Consider the following 23,821-nt stretch of genomic DNA (forward strand, 5'->3'; position numbering starts at 1 on the left):
TGAGCAAAAAGCAGCATCACAGCCAAGCGAGTAGATGACTAGCGGTTTTTTGTATGGTCCAATTTCTACATCAGGCACAGATGCTTAAAGGAAATTTCCCATCCACCCCCAACTCCTTACCCCCAGCCCACTTCAATCTTAAAAGGTTTTGAAAACAGCTGCATCCTTCTGGGAGTGGTACAGTTGTTGCAGCCTTTGGTCCTTGTGTGGGAGGTGTGTGTGTGTGTGTGTTTCATGAATGTTTTATACACATTTGCTGTTATGTAAAACAAAACCCCCTTTCATATCATCTCAATCCAGGAAAGATACTCATTTGTGAGTTCAGTCTTAGGTTACTATTCCACAAAAGAAAGATGTTTCCCTCGAGTTCTTACCACCCTCATTTGATTAAATTTATTTGAATGGTGATGTAATCACAAGAAACAAATATACTAGGACAATGAAACAATCGCAACAGAGGTCCTGGAAACCATCCACTTGCTTAACATCCTAGAGACAACAGAATTATTATTGCCCTCTTCCTCTCCTTGAGTCCTGATTAGTGCTTTCAAGTCAAAGGGAAGAATTAAATCCTCACCTTTTGTCCTTCTTAAGTTACAGAGGCGGCTAAGGCAGGGTGGGGATCAAGGCCCCATGTGGGGCTGGTAGATCCCAAGAAGGCCAACTGAACAAACAGATACACCAAATATACTTGACATCAATAAATATTTTCCTTTGTTGGAAGGACTATGGGCAAGAATGTATTTTTAGTGCCTGAAAGGGATTCTTTCTGTCACTCACTTTCTCTCTTTGTGTCTTTCTCTGAATCTGTCTCTGTTTTCATGTGTCTGTCTCTGTCTCTCCCTCTCTCTCCTTTCTCTATTTTTCTTCTCTCTCTCTCCCTCTCCTTTCCTTCTCTCCATTTCTCCCATTCCCCTCTTCACTTAAAGTCAGCTCCAGTGTTGACTGTGCCTAAAAATACTCCCTTGAGGTTTTTGCCTTTGTCTCAGGCCTGTGTCCTCCCAGATACATGAAGAGGAGGGAAAGTGAATAACATAATGAACAGTTTAAGGGTCCAGTGCCCAGTGGGGGCAGGGCAAGTTTGCTAAGAAAAAGAGTGGGTAGTGTTGAATAATTGATGTGCTGGGATCTGAAGAAACTGAATGTGTTTCACTCTCAGGGTGAACCATTGTTACTGGGTACCTGGGATAGGATCATCAGGAAGGGAAAGGAACAGAGATGAAGTGTTGGATGGGGGCTAGAGAATGTGCTCCTGATCAGAACTTTTTTTTCCCTTGATTTGAATTAAATGTTTGAAAATTAACAAGTTCACCTGCTACTTGTTATTATTGCTGTTCAGTATTATCCAACACGTGACCCCATTTGGGGGGTTTTCTTGGGAGAGATATTGGAGTGGTTTGCTGTTTCCTTTTCCAGCTCATTTTATAGACAAGGAAACTGAGGCAGACAGGCTTTAGTGACTTACTCAGGGTCACACAGTTCTTAAGTGAGGATGGATTTGAACTCAAGTATTCTATATTATGCTATGCTATATACTCCCTCAAAAAATAGAAAACCCCAAATTCTTAACAAATATGCATAGGCAAGTAGAAGTAAGTCTTACCTTGATTGACCATGTCCAAAAATGTATTCTCATTGTTCATATTTAGTTGATCACTGTTCTTTGAGGAGGTAGGTAGCATTCTTCTTCACTGAGAACATTAATTGAGAGTGAGAAAGAACTTCAAAGTTTAATCCAAAAAATGGGCTGATTTTAGAAAAACTTGGAAAATTTACATAAACTGATGTAAGCTGAACCAGAAAAATATTGTACACAACAGCAAGATTGTGTGATGATTAGACACTAATAGACTTGGTTCCTCTCAGCAATTCAGCGATATAATACATTCCAATAAATTTAAGATGAAAAATGCTGTCCACATCCAGAGAAAGAACTATGGAGACTGAATGTCACTATTTTCACCGTTTTTTTTTTTCTGTTTTTTTTTTTCCTCTCATGGTTTTCCCCTTTTGTTCTGATTTTTCTCTTCTAACATGACTCATGGAAATAAGTAAAAAAAAAAAAAATGAATGTACATGCAGAACCTAAAATAAATAAATAAAAAATTTTAAAAATCTAATCTAAACCTCCCATTTTATAGATGAAGGAGGTAAGGAGTAAAGAGATTGGGTGGTCAATACAATATCTTCTTATATCCCAGGAGAGCTGTGATTTGAATCAGGTCTTCTGCATCCAAATCCAATGCCTTTTCCAGTCTACCACCCTGATCGACACAAACCATTAACGTGGTACTAGGCTCATAAGCTTCTTAGCTTTGGCCTGGCTCTCGAAACCATTCCCCATATGAATCACCACAAATCATAGCACCTCTGTTCTATGTATGCTCTTCTGTCCCTTGTGAGAGAATTCTCTCGATTCATTCCCACCAGCTGGTTTGTAGAAGTTCACTGAATTTGGTCTCTGAGGAGGTTGTTTGTCTGCATTCCTGGCCAGAGGTGAAGCAGTCAGCGATGCAGCTGTGGTGGAGAAATTGAATTAAAAGGAATTGGAGAGGGGGTGAAAAAGGCATCCAGAGGCGGCCCTGGAGCCCTGACTCAGGCCTTTGAGTCATTGCCTTGAAAGCTCTCGAGGCAGGCACCCCCTTTAGCCACTGTGGACTGGGAGGCCAGAGCCAGGATATATTTGGAATATAATGAGTTTTTGTATTTGTGATGGGCTTACACCTTTCTTGTTTTCCTGTTCATTCATTCAGTAACTATTAAGCGTTATATGCTAGACATTGGATACAAGGGCAAAAGAGAAAATTGTCTGCCCTGGAGAAGTTAAATTATTTGGGAAAGTGAGTTGGGAAGTGCATTATTTCAGTAAAACAAAGTAGACCAGGCAAATGTTAGTCTCTCTCTGAAGAAACCATTCTCTCAGATATGTAGGTGGACTTGTAAAATCTCACCCGTTTACTTCATTGAAGAAAAAGTAGGATTAGAATCCATGTTTTTCTGACTCCCAGGCCATTGATTTGCTATTTTATGGATCTATCTCCTCAGGCATGGGAATCCCTAGAAATAAGAGAAGAAAATAGCTTGAAGCTCGTTGATGCCTTAAGTCATCAAGGGCAACACCTCGTTAGTTAGTTCAGTCATTCTAGCTGTGACTGATTCTGCATTGGCCCCCCTTTGGGGTTTTCTTGGTAGAGATGCAGAAATGGTTTGCCATTTCCTTTTCCGACTTATTCTTCAGATGAGAACACTGAGGCAAATAGGGTGATATAGATGTAAGTGTCTGAAGCCAGATTTGAACTTGGAAAGATGAGCCTTCCACTTCCAGAGTCCAGTCCCAGCACTCTTGCATCATTGTGGCGCTCCCCCCCCCCCCCCCCCCCCCCCCCCCCCCCCCCCCCCCACCTCCCTAGTTTTCCTTTCTAATACTTGATCCCTGAAGACACTAAACCTGAGTGACTGGATAAAGATGGTGCAATGGATAGAACATCAGATTGGAAGTTGAGCACCTGGGCTCCAGTCCTGGCATTTCCCTGGACTTTGAATAAATTTCCTTAACTGTAAAATGAAGGTGTTAGTCTGATTTACCTTATAAAATCTACAGTAGTGTAGAATATCCTGTGAGAGTTGTTTAGAGGTAATGGCACTATCAGCAGAGCAATAGAGTCAAATTCAAATTCAGCCTCAGACACTTAGCCAACCCTAGCCCAATCAACTCAACTTCTGCCTCAGTTTCCTCATCTGTAAAATAGAGATCACAATGTCCCCTACCTCTTGGGATTGTTATATGGGTCAAACGAGATAATATTTATATGGCCTTTTGCAGATGTTAAGCACTTTAACAAATATTTATTTCTTTCCCTCCTTCCATACTATTCAGGATAGGATAAGATTTATATGGAAAGAAGCTCCTCTTTCATTTTATGTCAGGCAAACAAAAATTAATAGTTCTCATTGCTAAAAGCATATCATCATGCTTTTTGATCTGCAAATTGGCTAGTTGCTTTTTTGAGAAGATCTTTTAAGGATCCAAGCTAGTATTATTGGGGCTAATGAATTCCTCCACTATTAATCTGTGCTGATAGTTTGAAATCTCCCAGAATGGTTGAGGGGCAGAAATACTGATAACCCAACCATTGCTTTGCAACAAACCACTCAGTTGGTAGATAGTAATGGAGATGTAAATAGCATCTCTTTGAGCTTGGGCGTGTTGAATAAAACAAATTTTCTGAAGTGAAAAGTTAAGAAAAACGGTTAAAAAGTTAAGAAAAGCTAAGTTCCCAGTGGGCATCATCCAAGCCTTTTTTTTCCTTTTGGAGACAATTGGGGTTGACTTGGTTAGATCACACAACTCAGGTCCTTCTGACTGGCTGGCATTTTATCCACTGCACATCCAGCAAATGCTTTTAAAATGGGAAATGCCGCCAGTTTTGAAGTTGGCGTGCACTGACATGTGCAGTTCTGCTTTGAAACAGATGGATTTGGCACAAAGCAGCCCTTCCCTGTTCTCCCTCACTTAGTATAGGGAAGGCAGTATGGTAGTTACTTGCAAAAACTGTATCTAACTTACATTCATTTTGCAAAGACCCCCTGAATTCTATGAAGTTCTTGGGGGGAGGAAGTATAGAGATAGCTGTAACTAGGAAGTCTTGTGATTCTGGCAAATTTGGGAGATGGAGAATGGGATGAGGGATAGGATGGGATAATCTGACCAGGAATACAATTACACTAGAGACGAGCTCTCCTATGTCCCAGAATGCCAAGCATTTAGAGGAGAAGGTGAAGGAGGAACTTTGGGGAAAATGATCTCTGGAGAGGAAACACACTTGTCCCCCAAAATGCCTGAACCCTGGAACCAACCTCTCTTGCCCTCGAACTTGTTACTTCTCTTGGTGAATATGGAAACTTGGTTCATTCACCAAGTATGTCAAGGCTAAGACGGATGTGTCTGTGTGTGGTTTGTGTGTGTGTGGACAGAAGGGATAAAATTCTGTTTTTTTCCCTCAACTTTGCAGCGGATACTCCTCCTCCTGCTTACCTCCCTCCTGAAGACCCCATGACCCAAGATGGCTCACAGCCAATGGATACTAACATGATGGCTCCTCCCATGCCTCCAGAAATAACCAGAGGAGGTAAAATGAATGATCACTAATTAGTTTCTTTGTACCCAAGTGTATCAAAGTATAAATGTTAATGTTTCCATTTATATTCTTTGTTTGTTTTTTAATGATTTGTTATAAACAGTATTGAACATCAGTAAAAATCAATTTACTTTGTAACTGTGTTTACATTAGACTAATGGAAATCATACAGTTAAGTGTGGACTAGTGCTCATATTGTCTGATGTGGACAATGCTTGAGGGTTTTAGTTTTGCTGAATCTTTTTTTTTCCTTTTGTTAATCTTTGTTGGAAGGGAAGGCTCTCTATAGAGAAAACGAGAGAGTGCTACAGAAATGATAAGAATAGAAGAATGGAAGCAAATAAACATTTTTTTTAAGAGTATATTATGTGCCAGGCACTATGCTGATCCTTTTACAAATACAAGATCCTGGACTGTAAATTCATCTATAGAGGAAACTCCCCAATGAGGAAATTCCTACCAGTCCAAACCAACACCTTCTCTGATGTGAGATGGTTGCTGGTATAAAGGTGTTAGACTCCACAGATCAAAATGTAATTGAAAATTTTGAATTAAATGAATAAAAATAGGATACATCCTACTTAATATTAATTTGTGGTTTTCTAAGTCAATCCAGCCCAGTTTGATACCATTGGCCAGGAGCACTGAGAGACAAAGTGATTTGCTCTGGATCACTCAATCAGTATTTGTAAGAGATGGTCTTCCAGCCTTCAGAATCAGGTCTTTAAGCCACAATGGTCCCTCTGCTTCTCAAAAATGAACATAAAAGAAAAACAAAAATATCATTTTTAAAAGAAAATTTAAAAAGAAGAATTCATCCCTTAAAATATGACTAGTTTTGCAGTCTTGGTTCATTTGTTTGCCTTCTTAAAGGTGTATTCTGCTCTTCCCACATTCACTCTTGTTAACATATGGCACAATATGTTACTGGGAGTGGCTGCATTCTGTGATTAGCCAGGTAGGACTAGCCAGATGCTCAGAATCTGTTGGGGATAACAAACAGAAACAAAAAGCTTTTTTTAAAAAATAAATTTGAAGGTGCAGTTGAATGGTGCAATGGATAGAATGCCATGGAGTCAGAAGAGTTTAAATCTGGCTGAGACACTTACTAGTTGTGTGACCCTGAGCAAGTCACTTAATCCTGCTTACTTCAGCTTGCTCAGCTAAAAATGACTGGAGAAAAGAAATGGACTAGAGAAAGAAATGTCCAACCACTCCAGTATCTTTGTCAAGAACATAAAGAGTGAAATGACTGAACGACAACAAAAATAAATTTGAATTTTAACTATCACCAAGTTTATTTTAATTCGGACCCACTATTAAATACCTATTTGGCTATAATTAGAAAGTAAGGTCTGCTTTGCCTGAATTGAAAGCAAAGGAATGCTGAGTAAAGGACAGAGATAGTAACATGGACCCAGGAGCTTGGCCGGGAGTTCCAGAATTGTAACTGGATGAAGCTGAGCCTTTTGAAGAGTTCCTTTGCCTTTCTCTTATGGCCCATTCAAGCTCTTCCTGCGAGCAGCAGTGTAACACAGTCAAGAAAATGCTAGTTACTCACACTTGACTGTGAATCCAGCCTTGGCCAGTTCCTTTTTCTGTTTGGGTCTTAATTTTTTCCACATCCATAAAATGAGGAGGCTGACCAGATGACCTAGAAGACCCTTGCTAGTCTTAATCTGAGATGCTCCGATTTGTACAATATCTCTGGCAGCAGACAGTAGCTGCTGGTGACTAATTAAAGTTACTGCCAGTACATCTCTGCATTGCCACCACCCTATGGCCTTAGGACTGGCATTGCTTCTGGGAAGTTCTTGGGGGTAGGAGAGTGGGAGTGCTTGGAGCCATCTGATGCAAGGACTGTGTTCTTGCCAGTTCCAGGTGCCAAGCTGCAAAGGCCTAAGAAAGTGCAAGATTAGGACAAATAACCTTGGAAGATTCCAAGGGTATCTGATTGGCAGGTGATTATCAGTATCCATGGTAGCCATGTTGGATAAGCTTCTGTCCCAAAATAGCATCTCATTGAAGAGGTTTTTCTGGTGCACTTGGCACAAGGCACAGCTAATTCAATTTGGATGTAGTTGTTGAAGATTGAACTAAAATGCCATTTGATTACTAAGCATGCATTGTACATCTTTTATATTGCTAGCTTTTTTTTTTTTTTTTAATTAAAATTAAGAGACTTTTACTAGCTCTGAAATCTTGGGCAAATCATTTAGCTTTGGTATGTCTCATTTTCTTCATCATGAAAATGGGATAACAACATCACCTAACTCCCAGGGTTGTTGTAAGGATCAAATGAGACAATATTTGTAAAGCTTTTATACTATGGTACCTGGCACATTGTGTAGTGTTATGTTAAATGTTAATTATTGTCATTAAAAAAGTGTAGACCTTTTAGACTTGAACAGAATTCACTAAGTTACTTTTGTGTTGAGATAAAGGTTGGTTATCACACAGTTGTTGTTATCTTTAAACCTGTAAAATTGTTCATAGACTCAAAGAGCTTATGGTACTTTGGCCCTCTTTTAGAAATGCAAAAATTAATAAGTTGGGCTTTGCACCTCTGTTCTTATGGGAATTGTTTCCAGGCCTCTGCTGATGTTGCTGTGGAATCTGGAGGTTGTACTTTCCAGATGCTTCTCCAGCTCTCGAAGGACTGACTCAGCCTCCTCCTTTGTGTGTGTGTGTGTGTGTGTTTATATGTATATGTGTGGGTGTATGTATGTGTGTATATATCTTTTTATTTTCAAAACCTATGCATAGATAGTTTTCAGTATTCACCCTTGAAAACCCTTTTGTTCCAAAATTTATTCTCCCTCCCTTCCCCCCAGTCTCTTCCCCTAAATGGCAAGCAATCCAATATATACTAAATATGTGCAATTCTTTTGTATATATTTCCACAATTATCATTCAGCCTCCTTTCTGACACAGGCATTCACCACTTAGGGCTTTGCAGTCAAAGAGATTTTGTGCATCTTCCTCTGGGCACTCATCCCATGGGCTTGGGGATTGTCTCCAACAGACTTCTCAAGCATGAAAGGACCTCAAACCACGGAATAAAGAAATTAAAAAATTAACTTCTTCCTAATATACAGCCTCGGGGAGGGGTGCGGGGTGCATTGAAACATAGTTGAATTGCAGCAAATAGAGAAGAGACCCATAGTTTGGGAGTAAAATAAGCAGAATAGCCAAAGATCTTGTGGGATTTACAAGCCATAACAGCTCTTTAACTCTTGTTTAATGTCTTGTTTGTGTCCTGGATGAGCCTAAGAAGCCTAAATTCAGGAAATGAATTTGTCCTTTAAATAGCATTCTCAGTTTGGGGTTGATTCTTGTAGGTCAGGAAGTTTTCCTTCCCACATTTGTCAGTGTTTGTATCTTATTGCAGCGCTCAGTTTTTAAACTTGCCAATATCTCTAAGATGGGAATACTAACTTTAAAGGGTTGTGAGAACCAAATAAGATAAATGTATTTGAAATGCTTGACATGCTGCTATTATTGAATATAGGAAAGTAGCATTTTTTTCAAAATCAATATATTTTTTATTTTGTTAGCTTTATTTCTAAAACTATATATGTAAATATATTTATTTGTATGTAAATTCTAATATATTTATGTAATATATTTTATATATGTAATATTCATTTAGATTATATATTTGTAATATATAGTTGATATATAGAATATCAATTACATATAATAGATTTTAAAGGCTATCAATAGACATGCATATATCTTTATATGGAGAAAATACATGTATTCTTATATATGTATATTTTAAAATGATTATGTATATGTATATATTATACATATACATGTATGTGTGTTCTATTGAAAGCCTTAAAAATCCATTATTTCTGGAAATTGTCACTTTTTCTAATAGCTCCAGCTTATATTGATGCTTCCACTAATAATATATATGATATAAGATAATTTCTATAACAGTCTGGCCCTATAGTTTTGTATGTCTTTGTTGCAAGCAGGGACATATGTTTCTGTTCTCTGGAGCAATTATTGCTTTTTTAGTTACTTGACGTTCACCTTCCTTTTAATAATTGTTCCATTTACATTATGGATTTAAAGCTAGAAAGAACCTTAGTGTTCATTTTGTCACCCTTGTTCATTTTACAGATGAGAAGACAGACCAAGAGAAGTGGTGAACCTTGCCTAAGGTCACATGGGTGGGTAGGGTGTAAGAGAGCCAAGATTTGAATTAAAGTTTACTAACTCTAAATTTATTTCTCTTTTCACTTGTTCTCTTAGTTATTTTTTTTATCTTCCATATATTTTCATTTTTGTTTGCACATATCATTGTGCGCTACGAAGTATTCTTTGTTCTTTTTTATATTTCCATTTTCAATATCATTGAAAGCATTTTTTGATTTGTGATTTGTCTGTTCATATGAAGGCAATAAACTTACAAGCTTACTACCCCACCCCTTCAACTCCTTCCTTAGGTATTTTTCTTTCTTTTTAACAGTTATGTAGATAAATCTTTATAAAAGTGTCATCGTGTATTGGCATATTGGATGGAGGATTTTGTATTCCTGGAATCTCTGTAGTTGGTGGTAAAAGCAATCTTACTACATAGAGACTTTTCTTTAAAAGAAAAAAAAAGCCTTTTAGTTGCAAATATTCAGGAGCCTGTTCAGTACAGAGATTTGTTGGTCTTAAGAGACTTGATTTAACAAGCTGCATCCTGTCAGTGAAGTTGGGTAATTTCCATTGTTGGCCCATTCTGGGAATGGAGAGACAAAACGCACCTGCTCTGCATGACTTAAAGCAAATGTAAGGAAGTCCGCGTGACATCTGTGGGAGACAGATATGATTCATTCTGGAAGAATGGCCAGCTGGCAAGATTTCTTCCTGAGTTTGAGAATTGGGGCAAAGCCGTGGCCTTGAGAGTTCATTGGCAACTTTAGAAGGAGAGTAACTTCTTACCAATAATTAAAAAGTTGTTTTAAATGGCTTTGTGGAAGCATAGAAATACTAAGGCTCTGTGGAACTTAATCCTTTTTACACTGGCATTTCCTGGCGTGTTTCCTGGCTTGAGTGTCCATCAAAGTTCTTTTCCTGCTTACTTGGATTTTTGTTTTGTTTTGATTTGTTTCTTCTTTTGCCACTTGTTGAATCCACGTAGATAGTAAAGCAAGTTCTAAATGGGGGCCATCTTGGAGTCTATATATTATATAGCATCTAACTGGTGTGGTATGAATATGGTAGACTTGGATACCTGGCCACCATTTTGGTTTGCCAAATTTTTTCCCCCATAAATTGTATTAGAATAGTTTAATTTGCAATTATTAGTGAGCGGAAATTATTGGGAAGAAGGAACCTCTAGAGTTAGATCTAGGACTTGGGTTTGCATCCCTGCTCAACTGCTTAACTACCTATGTGACCTTGAGTGAGTAACTTTATTCTTTCACTATTTCCTTATCTGTAAAAAGAAAGGTTTAGACTAGATACACCCTTGTAGCTGTACTGTAGGCTCCTGAATGAGAATCACTGACTTTGGATGCCTTCAAACTGTTTCCTTACCAATTGCTTGTCTAGAATGTCACTGCAGGATGGTAAGTCAGGTTTGGAAGCAGCAGACGCCCCCGCTTGTTCCAGCTGGAGTTGACTGTAACCTTTTCTTCTTTGCAGATGTGCAGGCAGTCGCTTATGAGGAGCCAAAACACTGGTGCTCTATTGTCTACTATGAGCTCAACAACCGCGTGGGTGAAGCATTCCATGCCTCCTCCACAAGCGTGTTGGTGGATGGTTTCACTGATCCTTCCAACAACAAGAACCGGTTCTGCCTCGGGCTCCTCTCCAACGTTAACCGGAATTCTACTATTGAAAACACCAGACGGCACATTGGCAAAGGTGTGTGTGCCATGTTCTTTCTTGAATGTTTTTCTCCCTTGCTCTATTCCAGGACTAACTTGGTCACTCCTGCCATTCTTGTGGCAAGAGGTTCCAGCAGACATCGACACAGGTTCCAATGGTTTATTGAGGTTTGTAATTTGTTTTAGGAATGTGTGTGTTACCAGGAAGTCCTTCACTTTCTAAATCATTTATTTTTATGGTCTGCTAACTCTCATAACAACATTAATTTTAATTAACTTCAATAATGGCTTTCCTATGCTGGCTGTTTCCAGAAGTTTGGCTCTTTTATAAATTGGAACAAAATAATCCATTCTTAAGAAACGTTTTTACATGGCTCTTGCCTTTCATTACCAGCCTCTCACACCCCCCATCTAGGAATATAGCTTCTGTATTGTCTGAGCTTTTCCCTAATCACAGAGAATAAGTCTGGAGCTCGTTCTAGCTTTTGCCTGTAATTCACATAAGTTTTGCTAGCCAAGCTCCCCTGGATCAATATGTATGACTTGGATTTAGTGAAAAGTAACTAGTGAAATAGAGAGGTTGCCCAAGGTACCGAGAATTTGTGACTTGTCCATTGTGATACAGCTAGTATGTCTGACGTTCGAACTTAAGTCTACCTGATTTCAGAATCCCCCTTTTCTCCACTTTCCCCACATTACCTTGGGAGTTACAGATGATTTGTTATTCTGTCTCAATGGAGGGATTCTCAGCTCCAGAAGACATGGGTAAACCATTCCCACACTTAAGAAATCACAGTATGGACCAAATCCCTTGATTCATAGTACTTTTGTTTCATTCACCTTTTAAAGAATTTTAGATTTTATCACAGGATTTTCTCTTAAACACTCTGTTGATGAGTCATTTCAGTCATGTCCAATGTTTTGTGACCTTATTTGCTTTTCTTTTTTTGGCAAAGATACCGGAGTAGTTTGCCATTTCCTTTTTCAGTTCACTCATTTTACAGACGAGGAAACCGAGGCAGCTAGGGTTAAGTGACTTGTCCAGAGTCAAAGAACCACTAAGTTTGAACTCGGAGAGATGAGTCTTCCTGCCCCCAGGCCTGGAACTCCATCTACTTTGCCACTGAGCTACCCCATTGGAACTTGGTTAAACACAACATTAATAGTGTTAGAAGCCATATAGATGCTACCTCCTCATTTTATGTTTGAGGAAATTGAGACCTTGATTTGCCCCAAACTCAGAAATAAAATTAGTGAGATGGATAGGATTCAAACTCAGAAATGGAAATGTCATATGGCCTAGTGCAGCGCTTCTTAAACTTTTTCCACTCTCAACCCCTTTTTGTCCAAGAAATTTTTACATGACCTAGGGATATAGGTATAAAAAAATAGGGTTACAAATCAAAATTTACTGATAGTAAATCATAATTTCATGATCCTCACATTCAGTTATGCAACCCCATATAGAGTCATGACCCACAGTTTAAGAAATTTTGGCCCAGTTGAGGAGCCCTTGAATTGAGTTACTCCTCAAGTTCAAGTGCTTTTCTAACACATCATAACCTTAGAGTCTCTGGCAACTCTCTAAGATTACCATGCGACATTGCATGGTGCATTGGAAAACTGCTGACTCCCAACTCTGCTACTTAATACCTGGGACAAATTACTTCATCTCAAGGGGTCTCACTTCCTTCTCTGTCAAACAATGGGACTTCCAGTCTAATTATAAAATTAGAGAGAATTGATAGACTGAGGATCCTGTCATTCCAACTCCTCTTCCAGTACAACCCAGTGAAGCTGTATGAGAAAGGGAAGGTTCTAACTGGCTCATTCACAACTACTTAGTTTTTCTAAATGTCATTTATAAATTCACGCTGTAATAGCCATATCATATATCAACTTCCAAAAAATTGGAAGAGAGTAGATAGATAGCCTGGTAAATTTACCCCATCTTCACTGTGGCAGTGATCTAAGAAAGGATTAAAAGGTGGAGATTTCACCAAATTTTTAAAAATAATGTCTGTTTTTTAAATAAATGCTTGCTAGAAGCTGTAAGACTTTCAAAATCTCCTTTTTGTCCCTTTTGTTTTAAGCCTTAATTTTATTTTTTTAAATCAGTGCTTACTGGTACTTAGCCTTGTAATGGCAAGTTGTTCTCTCCGCAGTCCCTGCCCTTAACCGAAACAGATCGTTCTGTTCTGTAACATTCTGGAGGCCCGAGTGCAGGAGTAGATGTAGTGGTCATCAAATCAGTTGATTACAACACATCCACTCTTGGCACTTTAGGTGTGAACTGCAGATGTTTTCTCACATTCCACTTAAGGCTTTGGTTTCATCCACCTTGTAAGGAATTTTGGATCTCGGTCCTGGGATGCCCTCTAACCCAGAGTGTGCCCTACAGAAGCCCCTGTACAACACTGGAGTGATGGGCCTGGCATTTGCTCATTGGGATTCTCATTTGTACAGCTGATGAGGTTGAATTAAATGCCCCCAGAGGCTTAGTGAAAGCTCCTCATTTAAGTTTCCTTGAAAAGACTGGCCACGGTAATCATCTTTTAAAGTGGAATCCATTTTCTAGTCTTAAGCCCAGAAATGGTCTTCCACCTTTACAATTCTATAGCAGTTTTGCAGAAAAAGGGTATGTGAATATTTGTACAGGCCCACCTGACCTTACATTCAGGGATTCTTTGATGGGGTAAGGGCCTTTGCTTGAACTAAGCTATATTCTGATTAACTGCAAGATGTGACCCATTTTCAGACACCCTGGATTGAGGACTATTTACAGGGCAGTCTATTAAATTAATCTCCTTTAATTCATCATGACACAGGTGTGGGTGGGGTCAGAGCTCTCTAAATGTTTCCCCACCTTTTTCTTTTCTCCTTAAAAAAAATTTTTTTTTTTTATGTTGCTTACTTTCAAAGCTTAGTTAGATCAGTTTCTTAATGCTGCTGGGACCAGAGCCCTCACAGGAAGGTGTGTGAAGCAGGTGATGGGCTCAGGGAGATCAGTTTTCATCCAGTGTGAATCATTCTTTCCCCCCTAGGTCAGAAAAGCTTTTCCTGACCTAGCATCTGTGTGGCTTTCATTCAGCAGCACTTCCTTCACCTGTGCCTCTCTGGTTTCTCAACGCTTCCATCTCTCCTGAATAATACCTCAATTTCCAACACACAAGGGCTACCGAATGTCACCTCGGTCATTGAAGCTGAGGAGGGATGGAAGAAGTGAGATGTCACGTAAAAAACGAGCCCTTGTTGAGTAGGAAGCTTTTGTATTTGGCATTAAATAAAAATGAAGAACGTGGTTAATGTAACATTTTCTAACAGGATAATGTAGCCATGCCAGGATTGGAGTTCAGTTGGCAGAGCTAATAAAGCTTTGCATCAATTTTTCCAGCAACAGATATTGTGCTTGCAGGCATTTTATGTATTTGTTATGTTAATGATACCCTTAAGATCATTGAGTTTGACGATTGTACTTATTTTAGAAAAATTATCTTTTTTTTAAAGGCAGCTAGATGGTGCAGTGATTAGAGCTTCAGACCTGAAGTCAGGGTCTGGAGTTCAAATCTGGCTTCAGACCCCGAAAAAGTAATTTACCCTGTTTGCCTCAGTTTCCTCAGTTGTAAAATGAACTGGAGAGGAAAATGGCAATGTGCTCCATTATCATTGTCAAGAGGACGCCAAATTGGATCATAAAGAAAGAAACACAATTGAACAACAATAACAAAGTCAGTTAGATTAGAGTACTGAAGTCAGAAGACCTTAAATGGGCAAGTCACTTAAACTCAGTCTGACTCAGTTTCCTCTTCTTTAAATTGAGATTAATAACAGCCCATATTTGTTGTGAGGATTTGAGGTGAGAAAAAGTACTTTGTAAAACTTAAAATGTTATATAAATATCATTACTATTATTATTACTTTATTATTTATCAAGTTTGGAACAAAGTGTGAGCTGCTATTTTTTTTTTTAACCAAAAAAAACAAAAATTCAAGTCTCGTAACTGCTTCACTGCTTTTTTATTTTATTTTTTAAAAGTTTCTGTTGATACTTTCTATGTGTAAGTCCCAGTATTTTCTGGATATTGCTCTGATTCTTCCCCCCAGACTCCAAAGTTGAATCCTCCCTTGTAAAAGGGAGCAGCTAGTGCTCAAAAAGACCTGAGCTCACATGTAACTTCACGCACTAATTGTATGGGCAAATCACAACCTCATTTTGCCTCAGTTTTCTCAACTATAAAACGCAGATGATCATAGCACCCACTTCCCAAGATTGTTTTGTGAATTCAATGAGAAAATATTTGCAAAAAAAATACTTAGCATAGTGCCTGACACATAGCAAATAAAGCATATAAATGCTTCTTTCCTTCCTTCCCCTATTAAAGATAATAAAGAGGAAAAAAGGGATATTCAATAGCAATGCTGTGTGCTCTTTGCTTCCTGACCTCTCGCTGATGTGTACAAAGAGAGGGGAAGGACACTTTCAGCATCTGTTCTCTGGCACCCAGTCAGATTTTTGGTTCCCTTTGAAGTGATTTTCCTCCTCTCTGGAACCTCATCTGCACAATGTATCTGTTCTCCCTACTCGCCATTCTTGCTCTGCTAATTCTTGCTTCTCTTTCAGGTGTTCACCTGTATTATGTGGGAGGAGAAGTCTATGCGGAGTGCCTGAGTGACAGTAGCATTTTTGTTCAGAGCCGCAACTGCAACTACCACCATGGCTTTCACCCCACTACCGTTTGCAAGATTCCCAGTGGCTGCAGCCTCAAGATTTTTAACAACCAGGAGTTTGCCCAGTTGTTGGCCCAGTCAGTCAACCATGGCTTTGAGACAGTCTATGAGCTCACAAAAATGTGCACGATCCGGATGAGCTTTGTGAAGGTGGGCAGCACGCTCCCAGGAGCTTTCCTGATAAAATCCCTTTTGGAAATAGCCTGGTAGGGGAGGAAAGGGGGTTTTGCACCTCAAGGGAAGAGAATCTCCCTTTAAAGATGTCACCAATTTTCTATAATTCTTCTTCCTTAGAGTTCAGAGAGTCTAGGAGTAAGGAAAACATGGATTCTGTCCCTGCTCCTGCCACAGGCTTTCTATCATTCTGGGCAGCATTTTATTAGAAAAGTTAGAGACAGTTGAGATATGTAGAGAAAGCATCATTACATAGGAGTTCCCCTATCCCAGTGAAATCACATGTTGTTTCCCTCCCCCAGCACACGCACACATCTTCCCTCTCTCTGGGAGCCTAAAGTTATCTATGGATATGGATATAAATATACACATACTTAAATAAAAATGTTACATACAGTACAAGCATATATAAACATACATATAATATTCAAATATATATACACCCATTTTTCTACTTATTTATTAATCTGTCTCCATGTAGGGAAATGATCTTCAGCCTAGAGCAGTTTCTTTTAGCTATTTCACAGAAATCTAATACTTCCCATTTTAGAATACTTAAAACAAAAAAACCAAACTTTTGATGATTTGTTCCTGTTCATAATTTAAATGGTTTATTTTTAAGGTCAAAAATCTATAACTTTCTCCCAGACATGTTTTGACTTTAAAGAGAGAAAATTTTCAGAGATGCAAATGATGAGAATCTTATCCAACTTAAAGCATTCCTGTCATGTTAAAAAGTGTTGAGAACATGGAGGCTTAATAAACTCCATACTTTGGTGGGATGGAGTACCCCCCTGCTACGCTGATGCTATGTAATAGAGAGTTTATGTTTGGGCCAGAAAATATAGTCATGGAATTTGTTCTAGACCTCCTTCCTTGTTTTCTTGTTTTTCCCATAAGCATTTTCTAATAATTCTTAAAGATAACACATGCATCTTGTGTTTTAGTGATAAATAAAAGACCTTTGTTTTTGAATTTTGTTTTCTTCTCTTCCTCTTCTTCCTCCTGTTCTTTCCCTTTTTCTTCTTCCTCCTCCTATTGCTCCTCTTCTTCCTCCTGTTCTCTGTTTTTGTCCTCCTCCTTCTATTCCTCTTCTTTCTCCTCCATCATCTTCTTCTTCCTCTTTTAAATCCAGACTCAATATTTAGCTCATCATAATTTTAAATAACTATTACCAGGTCCTCTGGTCCTCTTATCTTTCAAATAGCCATAAAGTTGAAGTAGAAAAGGATTACTCAGTATTTTATTACTTTTGTTTCTACTTGTGGCATCAAGAAATTAGTTATAAAAAGCCATTGATTTTTTTTTTTTTTTTTTTGGTTTCTGAATGTGGGATTTTATTGGTGTGGGGCACTGCCCACGTGGGAGCTCCTTTCATTGCAGGCCAGTCTGTAAGATGCACTCTTAAGGAATTGCCTGGGGCACTGAAAGGTTGTGATTTGCTTTGGTCACAGGTTAGTGTATGTCAGAGACAGGAACTTCAACCCACATTTTCTTGATTCCAAGAGCAGTTTTTCAATGGGTATTTAAATACTAGTTGAGGTTTCTTCATGATTTGGGGGCAGATTGCAAGCAAAATGACTTCTTATCCCTGAATTAATTCCCTGGGAGGCAGATGCATTGGGAAAATTGGAGAAGAAGGCCTGCCCTCTATTACTTTGGGAAACCTCCCTACCTAATTATACACCTGGGTGGGGCCAGCCCATAGCCTTTTATGTCCTGTCTTCTGAAGCTTTTCCCCACTTGTTGTTAAACCTGTTTTGAATGGTATTTATTTCTGGGGATGATTTGGAGAACTAGTTGTTAATTAGCCTGCCAGTAAGGAAGCCTTTTCTCAAGTGAGGCAGAGGATATTTTTTCCTTAACTTTTCTTTTTTACTTTTTTTTCTGTTCTCTGGCCATTCAAAGTTTGTTGATATGTTGTTCATTAGTGGTTCTCTTCTCCAAATCTGTCTTTCCTGCATGTGCGTTCTTTCCAAATAATATAAAGAAGCTGATCAGTTTTGGAGGTTTCTGCATATACACATCTTTCCCAAATTGGTTTATTTTATGTCAGACTTCACTATGTTATTTTTCTATTTGTGCATACACATGGGCAGGATTTTTCCTTTCCAAGGCATCTCAATATAGAAGTGCGCTCTTGCTTTGGGGGTGACCAGGATGATAATGCAATAATGTTCCCTCAAGATTCTAATTTGTTTTTGATGAACATTGAGTACAGTTTTGGCTCTGCATTTTATGTAAAATTTTATTTGAGAATTCAGTAATTTATTAAGAAATTCTCATCCATGTGGGCAGATCCCCAAGTGGAAAATCCCTCCTTATGCAAATCTGTTATCTTGAGCTTTGTATCTCTGGCCCTGAAAAAGTGGTGCTTTTTTTTCTCCTAGGCTTTTTGGTAAGATTTTGATCTAGAAGTGTCTGTACAGCTCTAGTTGCTACCCTTTAATTATGCAGATATAGAAGCAGAAGTTTAGTGATTGGTGGGGGGGGGAGGGGGGGACGAGACTGCAGGTTAGACAAAAAATAAGTGGCAGAATCTCAAAATCTGGTCTTCTTGCCATAGAAGAGTTTTGTGTGAGCTCCCATTTCAGCTCTGAAATCCTGTGATTTCTCCAAGGATAATATTCTGAATACTCAGTTTGGAAGGACATAACTTTATTACTCTGAAACGTTACTATGGGGTATTAAAAAAAAAAAGGCAAAACAAAACACGTCACTTTTGTTTTTGTTTTACATCGAATATTTAACCAAACAAAACTGGATTTTATAGCATGAATTTGTTGAGTACCTATTTATGAATGAATGGGGGAGGGAGCATTTAAGTACTTGTTATGTGCAAAGTATTGTTCTAAATGCTGGGGATACAACTAGAAAAATAAGACAATCTCTGCTCCCAAGAAATTCACTTTACTGGAGGCCAAAGCATGTGAAAGGTTTCAGCTGCAAATTAGCTGTGAAAAGAGTCTTATGATCCTTAGGGTTAAGGGATAAAGGAGACGGATAATGACTTTTCTTTAATACCAGTTCTACCGATAAAATCAGATCAATTCCTGATGTTGAATCATTTGATGGGGATAAGGACTTTGGTGACTACAACTTTCTTGATGTGCTAAACATCTGATGGGATGACCAACCAAGGAGATTTTTTTGATAATTGTGAAGAAGTAACTAGAGCAGTTTTCCTCCCTTTCGTTTTGGAAACAAATTATTTTGGTCCTAATAATAATTACATACATTTATTTCCATCTCTTTAATGTTGACACAACCCTTTCTCACTGGAGCTCTTTGCTGGGTCATAATCATCCCAGTTTATAGATGAAGTAACTGAGGCTCCTAGAGTTTAAATAACCTGCTTTAACTGTCACACAGTGTCTGTCACAGGCATGGCCTGCATTCCAGCTCTTGGAACTCCAAGTTTGTTGTCCAGTTCCTAGTCAGCCATACTGATACCATCTTCAATGTATCAGAAGAGAACTTTACTGAAGTAGCTTTTTTGTACATGACACTTAAAAAATGATGATTTTGGCTCTTCGGTATAGATCCTAGATGGCAACAACATATAAGCAAATGCATTTTTGCATTTTTTTAAAAAATGCATTTTTAGAAATGTTATTTGCATTTTTAAAATTTTATTGTTAGCTTTTATATATATATATATATATATAAAACACTTTATATTTCCAAAAATATGCTTGCCTTCCCCCACTACACCAGGAGCCAACACTTGTAGGAAAAAGAAAAAAAAAAGAAAAAAAAAACACACAAAAAGAGAAGGAAATAAGAAGCACTTAAACTGAACTTAATCCAGCACCTCACTTGATGATTATCTGCCATGGAACAGAAGCTTTAAAAAAACCAAGCCATGTAGATTTATGTGATTTGCCTTTTGAATCTAACTGAAATCCATTTCAAGAATCCCTTTGAAGACCCTCACCCTAACCTAAGTTTTGCCAGCTTAGTAATAGGATAGTGGTGTTAATCACCTTCTGTATGGGGAGACTTCTTTCCAGTACTTTCTTTTTAGAATCCTAGAAAGCTGTGATTTCAAGGCATGGTCATGGGGTAGCATAATCAGTTTCTCTGGCACCTCCAATAGAACGATAATCAAGCAGGACTTCCCTCGGAGATTTTGGGAGACTTTTTGCAAGCCTGCTTGAGAAGTCTTGTTCTACCAGAGCCCATCATAAAGTTGTTGCTGCTGAAATGGCCAGCCAGGTGTGAACAGAGCTAGTGAGTTGGAACAGTTGGGACAAAGGGCTACGTATGAGACTGTAGCTTATAAAGTCATAAATTTAGAGCTTTAGGGTGTCTTTAGAACAGGACTTTTAAAACTTTTTCCATTCTTTTTTGCCTGAGAACTGTTTACGTGACCTTGGGCATATAAGTACATAAAATAGGTATACAAATCAAATACTGATAGTAAATCATAATTTTGCAACTCCCACATCCAGTTAAGACATCTTATATAGGGTTGTGACCAAAAGTTTAAGAAGACGCAAACTACTCTTCCTCCCACTCCATTTAACAGATGAATTAGTTAAGTTCCAGAGAGAGAGAAAGAAGTGATTTGCCTAAAGTCAGACAGGTAGTTATTGATAGGGATTAGGTGTGAACCCAGAATCTCAGACTCCAGTCTTTTCCCCTGTGCTGAATTGCCTCCAAGATGAAGTGGAAAAACATTGAGAATATTTATTTAAGAGTCCATCTTCTCTGTTCTTGTGTCTCAGCCTTTGAATGGATCCTATAGGAACAATGACAGTTTCATGGTCTGTGACTAAAAAAGGGCAATGGAAGGATATGTGGAAGCATCAGACTGTTTGTAGAGAATAAGAATGAGGGAGTCTACTTAATTTGAGGGAGTTAAAAGTCAGAAACTCACAAATAGATCTTTTGGCAAAATTGGAGCCTTGCATTCTCAGGGACTTTCCTAAGTCAGTAGTTGCCAGACCCTTGACTTGTATTAGTGAAAGCGTATGACTGTGCTTCATTTTGAATGTACCTAGGGAAAAATTGAGAGGCAGCTTGGTGGCTCAGTGGATAGAGACTGCTGGAGTACTTGAAGTCAGGAAGATCTGAATTCAAATTCTGCAATAGATTTGAGTTCTGTGATTTTATTAATTTTAAAAAATATCATTAATTTTTTATTAATATTTTTTGCCTTAATTCACTGGAATAAGAAATGGCAAGCCATTCCAGTGAAAAAACCACATGGAAGAGTTAAATATGACTAAATGACTGAATAACAGGGATGAATTATTGAAGGTTTTTTGGTGGTGGTAATTATTGTTGTTTTTAATCAAAAGCAAGTGAGAAGCCAAGTTCCTCAGGCCCAGTAGCCAAGTTTCCCTTCCTCCATTTCCCTCCAGCTGAACAGATTCCCTTTTTTTTTTCCTGTACTCCAGCGCGGTCCCAAGAAGCTGTAGTAGAGATGTAAGATTTGAGTTGCCCTTGGTAACCTTGGAGGATTGTAACCTACTGTAGTTTTGAGAAAACATCTCTATTTTACTTCCCTTATGGGTGTTGACTTTGCCAGTCATGTACTTTTGAGAATTGCTTAGTGGGTAAAACGATATGGCAAAAACGCAGAGTTTACTTAGAAAATTAATTTGCAGTGTTAATGATGGGTCTGTTAGACAAAATATAAAAATTTTTGATAGTATTATACATTATTTAGTCTGTGAAATGGAATGGCTGTAATTGATTGTTCTATACCATTACTTTAAAATGATTACTTTCTTAGCTTTGTGGTCCCCAGATTCCATTAATTTAAGTTTTCTGCTTTTCTATCCCAAACTCAGCAAAATACTTCTCATACATTTTATCAACTGAAAAATCTTCCTTCTGTGCACTTTTAAGAGGTACTGAAAAAATATTTAGAGGAGGAGCTTTTTTACTTTTAAAAACTAAATGATGGCATACAGTGTTCATAGCATAAAGCACTTACAGAGTTGACATCATTCCTCCAGAGAGAGCTCTAACTAGGAATTTCTGTATTTGAGGCAAGAGGTGGGAAAGGGGTCTTTAATTTCTAGAGAGGAACTTTTCCTGCAAACACTTAATAGGTCTTGTTGACTGGCTTCCTGTTTTAATTAACCATTCCAGGTGGTTCTTGGGGCATGCTTTCTTTCTCTCCTGTGCCCAAGTACTCAGCATCAGCCTATAGGAAGTCCAGACATTTCAGGGCACCTCATCCCTGTTTCTCTCTATTCCTTCTCCCAGCCTCAGTACTCAGAGTGTATGAGCTGTCACAGCCCTAAAGGAAGGGAAGATGCTTGGTTTTTCAGTTTCCTGTAGTATTGGAGGAGCAACACTACAGTAGCCAGTCTTGGAGTTTGTTTCCCTTGACACCCTCAGCCTTTGTTGCCTGTATTTGGAGCTGCTTCCCCAATATTTGCCAATGGGGTGGCTTTTGACCCAACTGTAAATTCAGTGACCATTAAATCCAGCATCAATTTCATCAATAGGGCTGAGGGTAGAGGTGGAATTAACGAACCAAGATGTCTTGACCCACCACCTTACCTGTAGCAAGAGAATTAGATGGATACTAGGCTGTCCTAAGATGAAGATTAATCTTATACTATTTAACTTATGATGTTATTAGAGGGAACAAGTGAGTGTGAATGTGGAGCACTTTTTAACTCCAAAGTTACTATTATTTAGGAGTCTTCATAGATAGTACTGGGAAAGATAAAGTATCTCCATTCATTATTGTCATTAAAAAATGATGTAGGCATTAAAGTAATTATAATTTAGGTGTCTTAACGTCAGGTATGTTCCCATATAACCACTTTCCCATGGTGAGAGTTAACTGGGTTAAAAAAAATTTCCTCAAATTGACCAACGTGATGATGAGCAGTGCTTGTATAGCTAGAATTTTCCAAATTGTGGAGGAACCAAGCAAGTTTGTGCTCCACTGTTAACTTGGCTTCAAGAACCAGGTCCCTTCTAGAAACCAAGATACAGTATTAGAGCAGGCTCTCCCTAATGCTGATACTGCTTTTATAAAAATGTTCTTCTGGATCATTTGCATAATCAAGATATTTAGTACAAGACCAGAACTTGGTGGCTTGTTTTGTTTTGGTTTTGCTTCACTAGAAATATTCTTTTCTACATCTGCTTTGTCTTTCTAAATCTTTCTGAAATGATGGATTGATCTTTTCCAAAATGTCTACTTGTAGTTTTTTCCCCCATTTCAGCATTTCAGTTCTTTTCCTTTCCTAGTTAATCTAACATTTCAGAATATCCATGACATCATCACTTGAAGGTCTCTACTAATGCAGATTGCAGATCATACTAGATGATTTTTATAAGTTGCTATACACAAAGAAATTAATTACTGAGGGGATTAACTTTTTGGAAGTAAGCCTCTTGCATTCAGATAGATTGTTTTTCCAGTGATGGGCCTGGGGTCCACTACTAGGATTGTACTTTGAGCATCTCTAGTGTGACACATACTGGAATAAATCTTTGGGATTCAAAGAGTCCTTTCCTCTCTTAGCCTTTATACCAAACAGAACTTTTGTATAGAAGTTAATAATACATCATTTAAATAGCTTATAAGATGAGATTTTGTTATACGAATCAGTTCCATAATTAAGTGTAACTTATGTTTCATGCTGGATTCAAAGAAAGAATTTTTTTTTAAGTTCCTATCCTTAAGTTTTACATTTTGCAAATTTAAAATTTGTTTTTCCAGTTAATAAGCATTTATCCCCCCCAAATAAACACACCCTCAAGAAAACCTTCATAACAGATTTGCACAATCAAGCCAAATTCCCACATCCGTATTCAGAAACTTACATCTCATTTAAATCTTAAGTCCATTGTTTCTCTTTTCAGAAAGTGAGCAGCAATCTTTGCACGATGAGCTCTTCTGTAACACTTTTATTGAAACACTGCAAATATTATCCTCATTTTACACTTAAGAAAACTGAGGCACAGGGA

General features: G+C 38.2%; 1 protein-coding gene across 4 annotated transcripts in view; it reads left to right on the forward strand.

The window, feature by feature from the left end:
• The window catches only part of SMAD1 (SMAD family member 1), a 96,153-nt gene that overhangs the window by 65,743 nt on the left and 6,589 nt on the right, over positions 1 to 23,821 (forward strand). For all 4 annotated transcript variants that reach the window (XR_004230320.1, XR_004230319.1, XM_031943009.1 and 1 more), the window contains exons 4-6: positions 5,013 to 5,129; positions 10,788 to 11,009; positions 15,594 to 15,850. Coding sequence is in view for 2 of the 4 variants with exons in the window: in XM_031943009.1 (XP_031798869.1) it covers positions 5,013 to 5,129; positions 10,788 to 11,009; positions 15,594 to 15,850 (596 nt within the window). In the remaining 2 variants the exon portion in view is untranslated. The remainder of the gene's footprint in view (positions 1 to 5,012; positions 5,130 to 10,787; positions 11,010 to 15,593; positions 15,851 to 23,821) is intronic.

This window comes from Sarcophilus harrisii, chromosome 6 (assembly GCF_902635505.1).
Source record: "Sarcophilus harrisii chromosome 6, mSarHar1.11, whole genome shotgun sequence".
Classification (NCBI taxonomy): domain Eukaryota; kingdom Metazoa; phylum Chordata; class Mammalia; order Dasyuromorphia; family Dasyuridae; genus Sarcophilus; species Sarcophilus harrisii.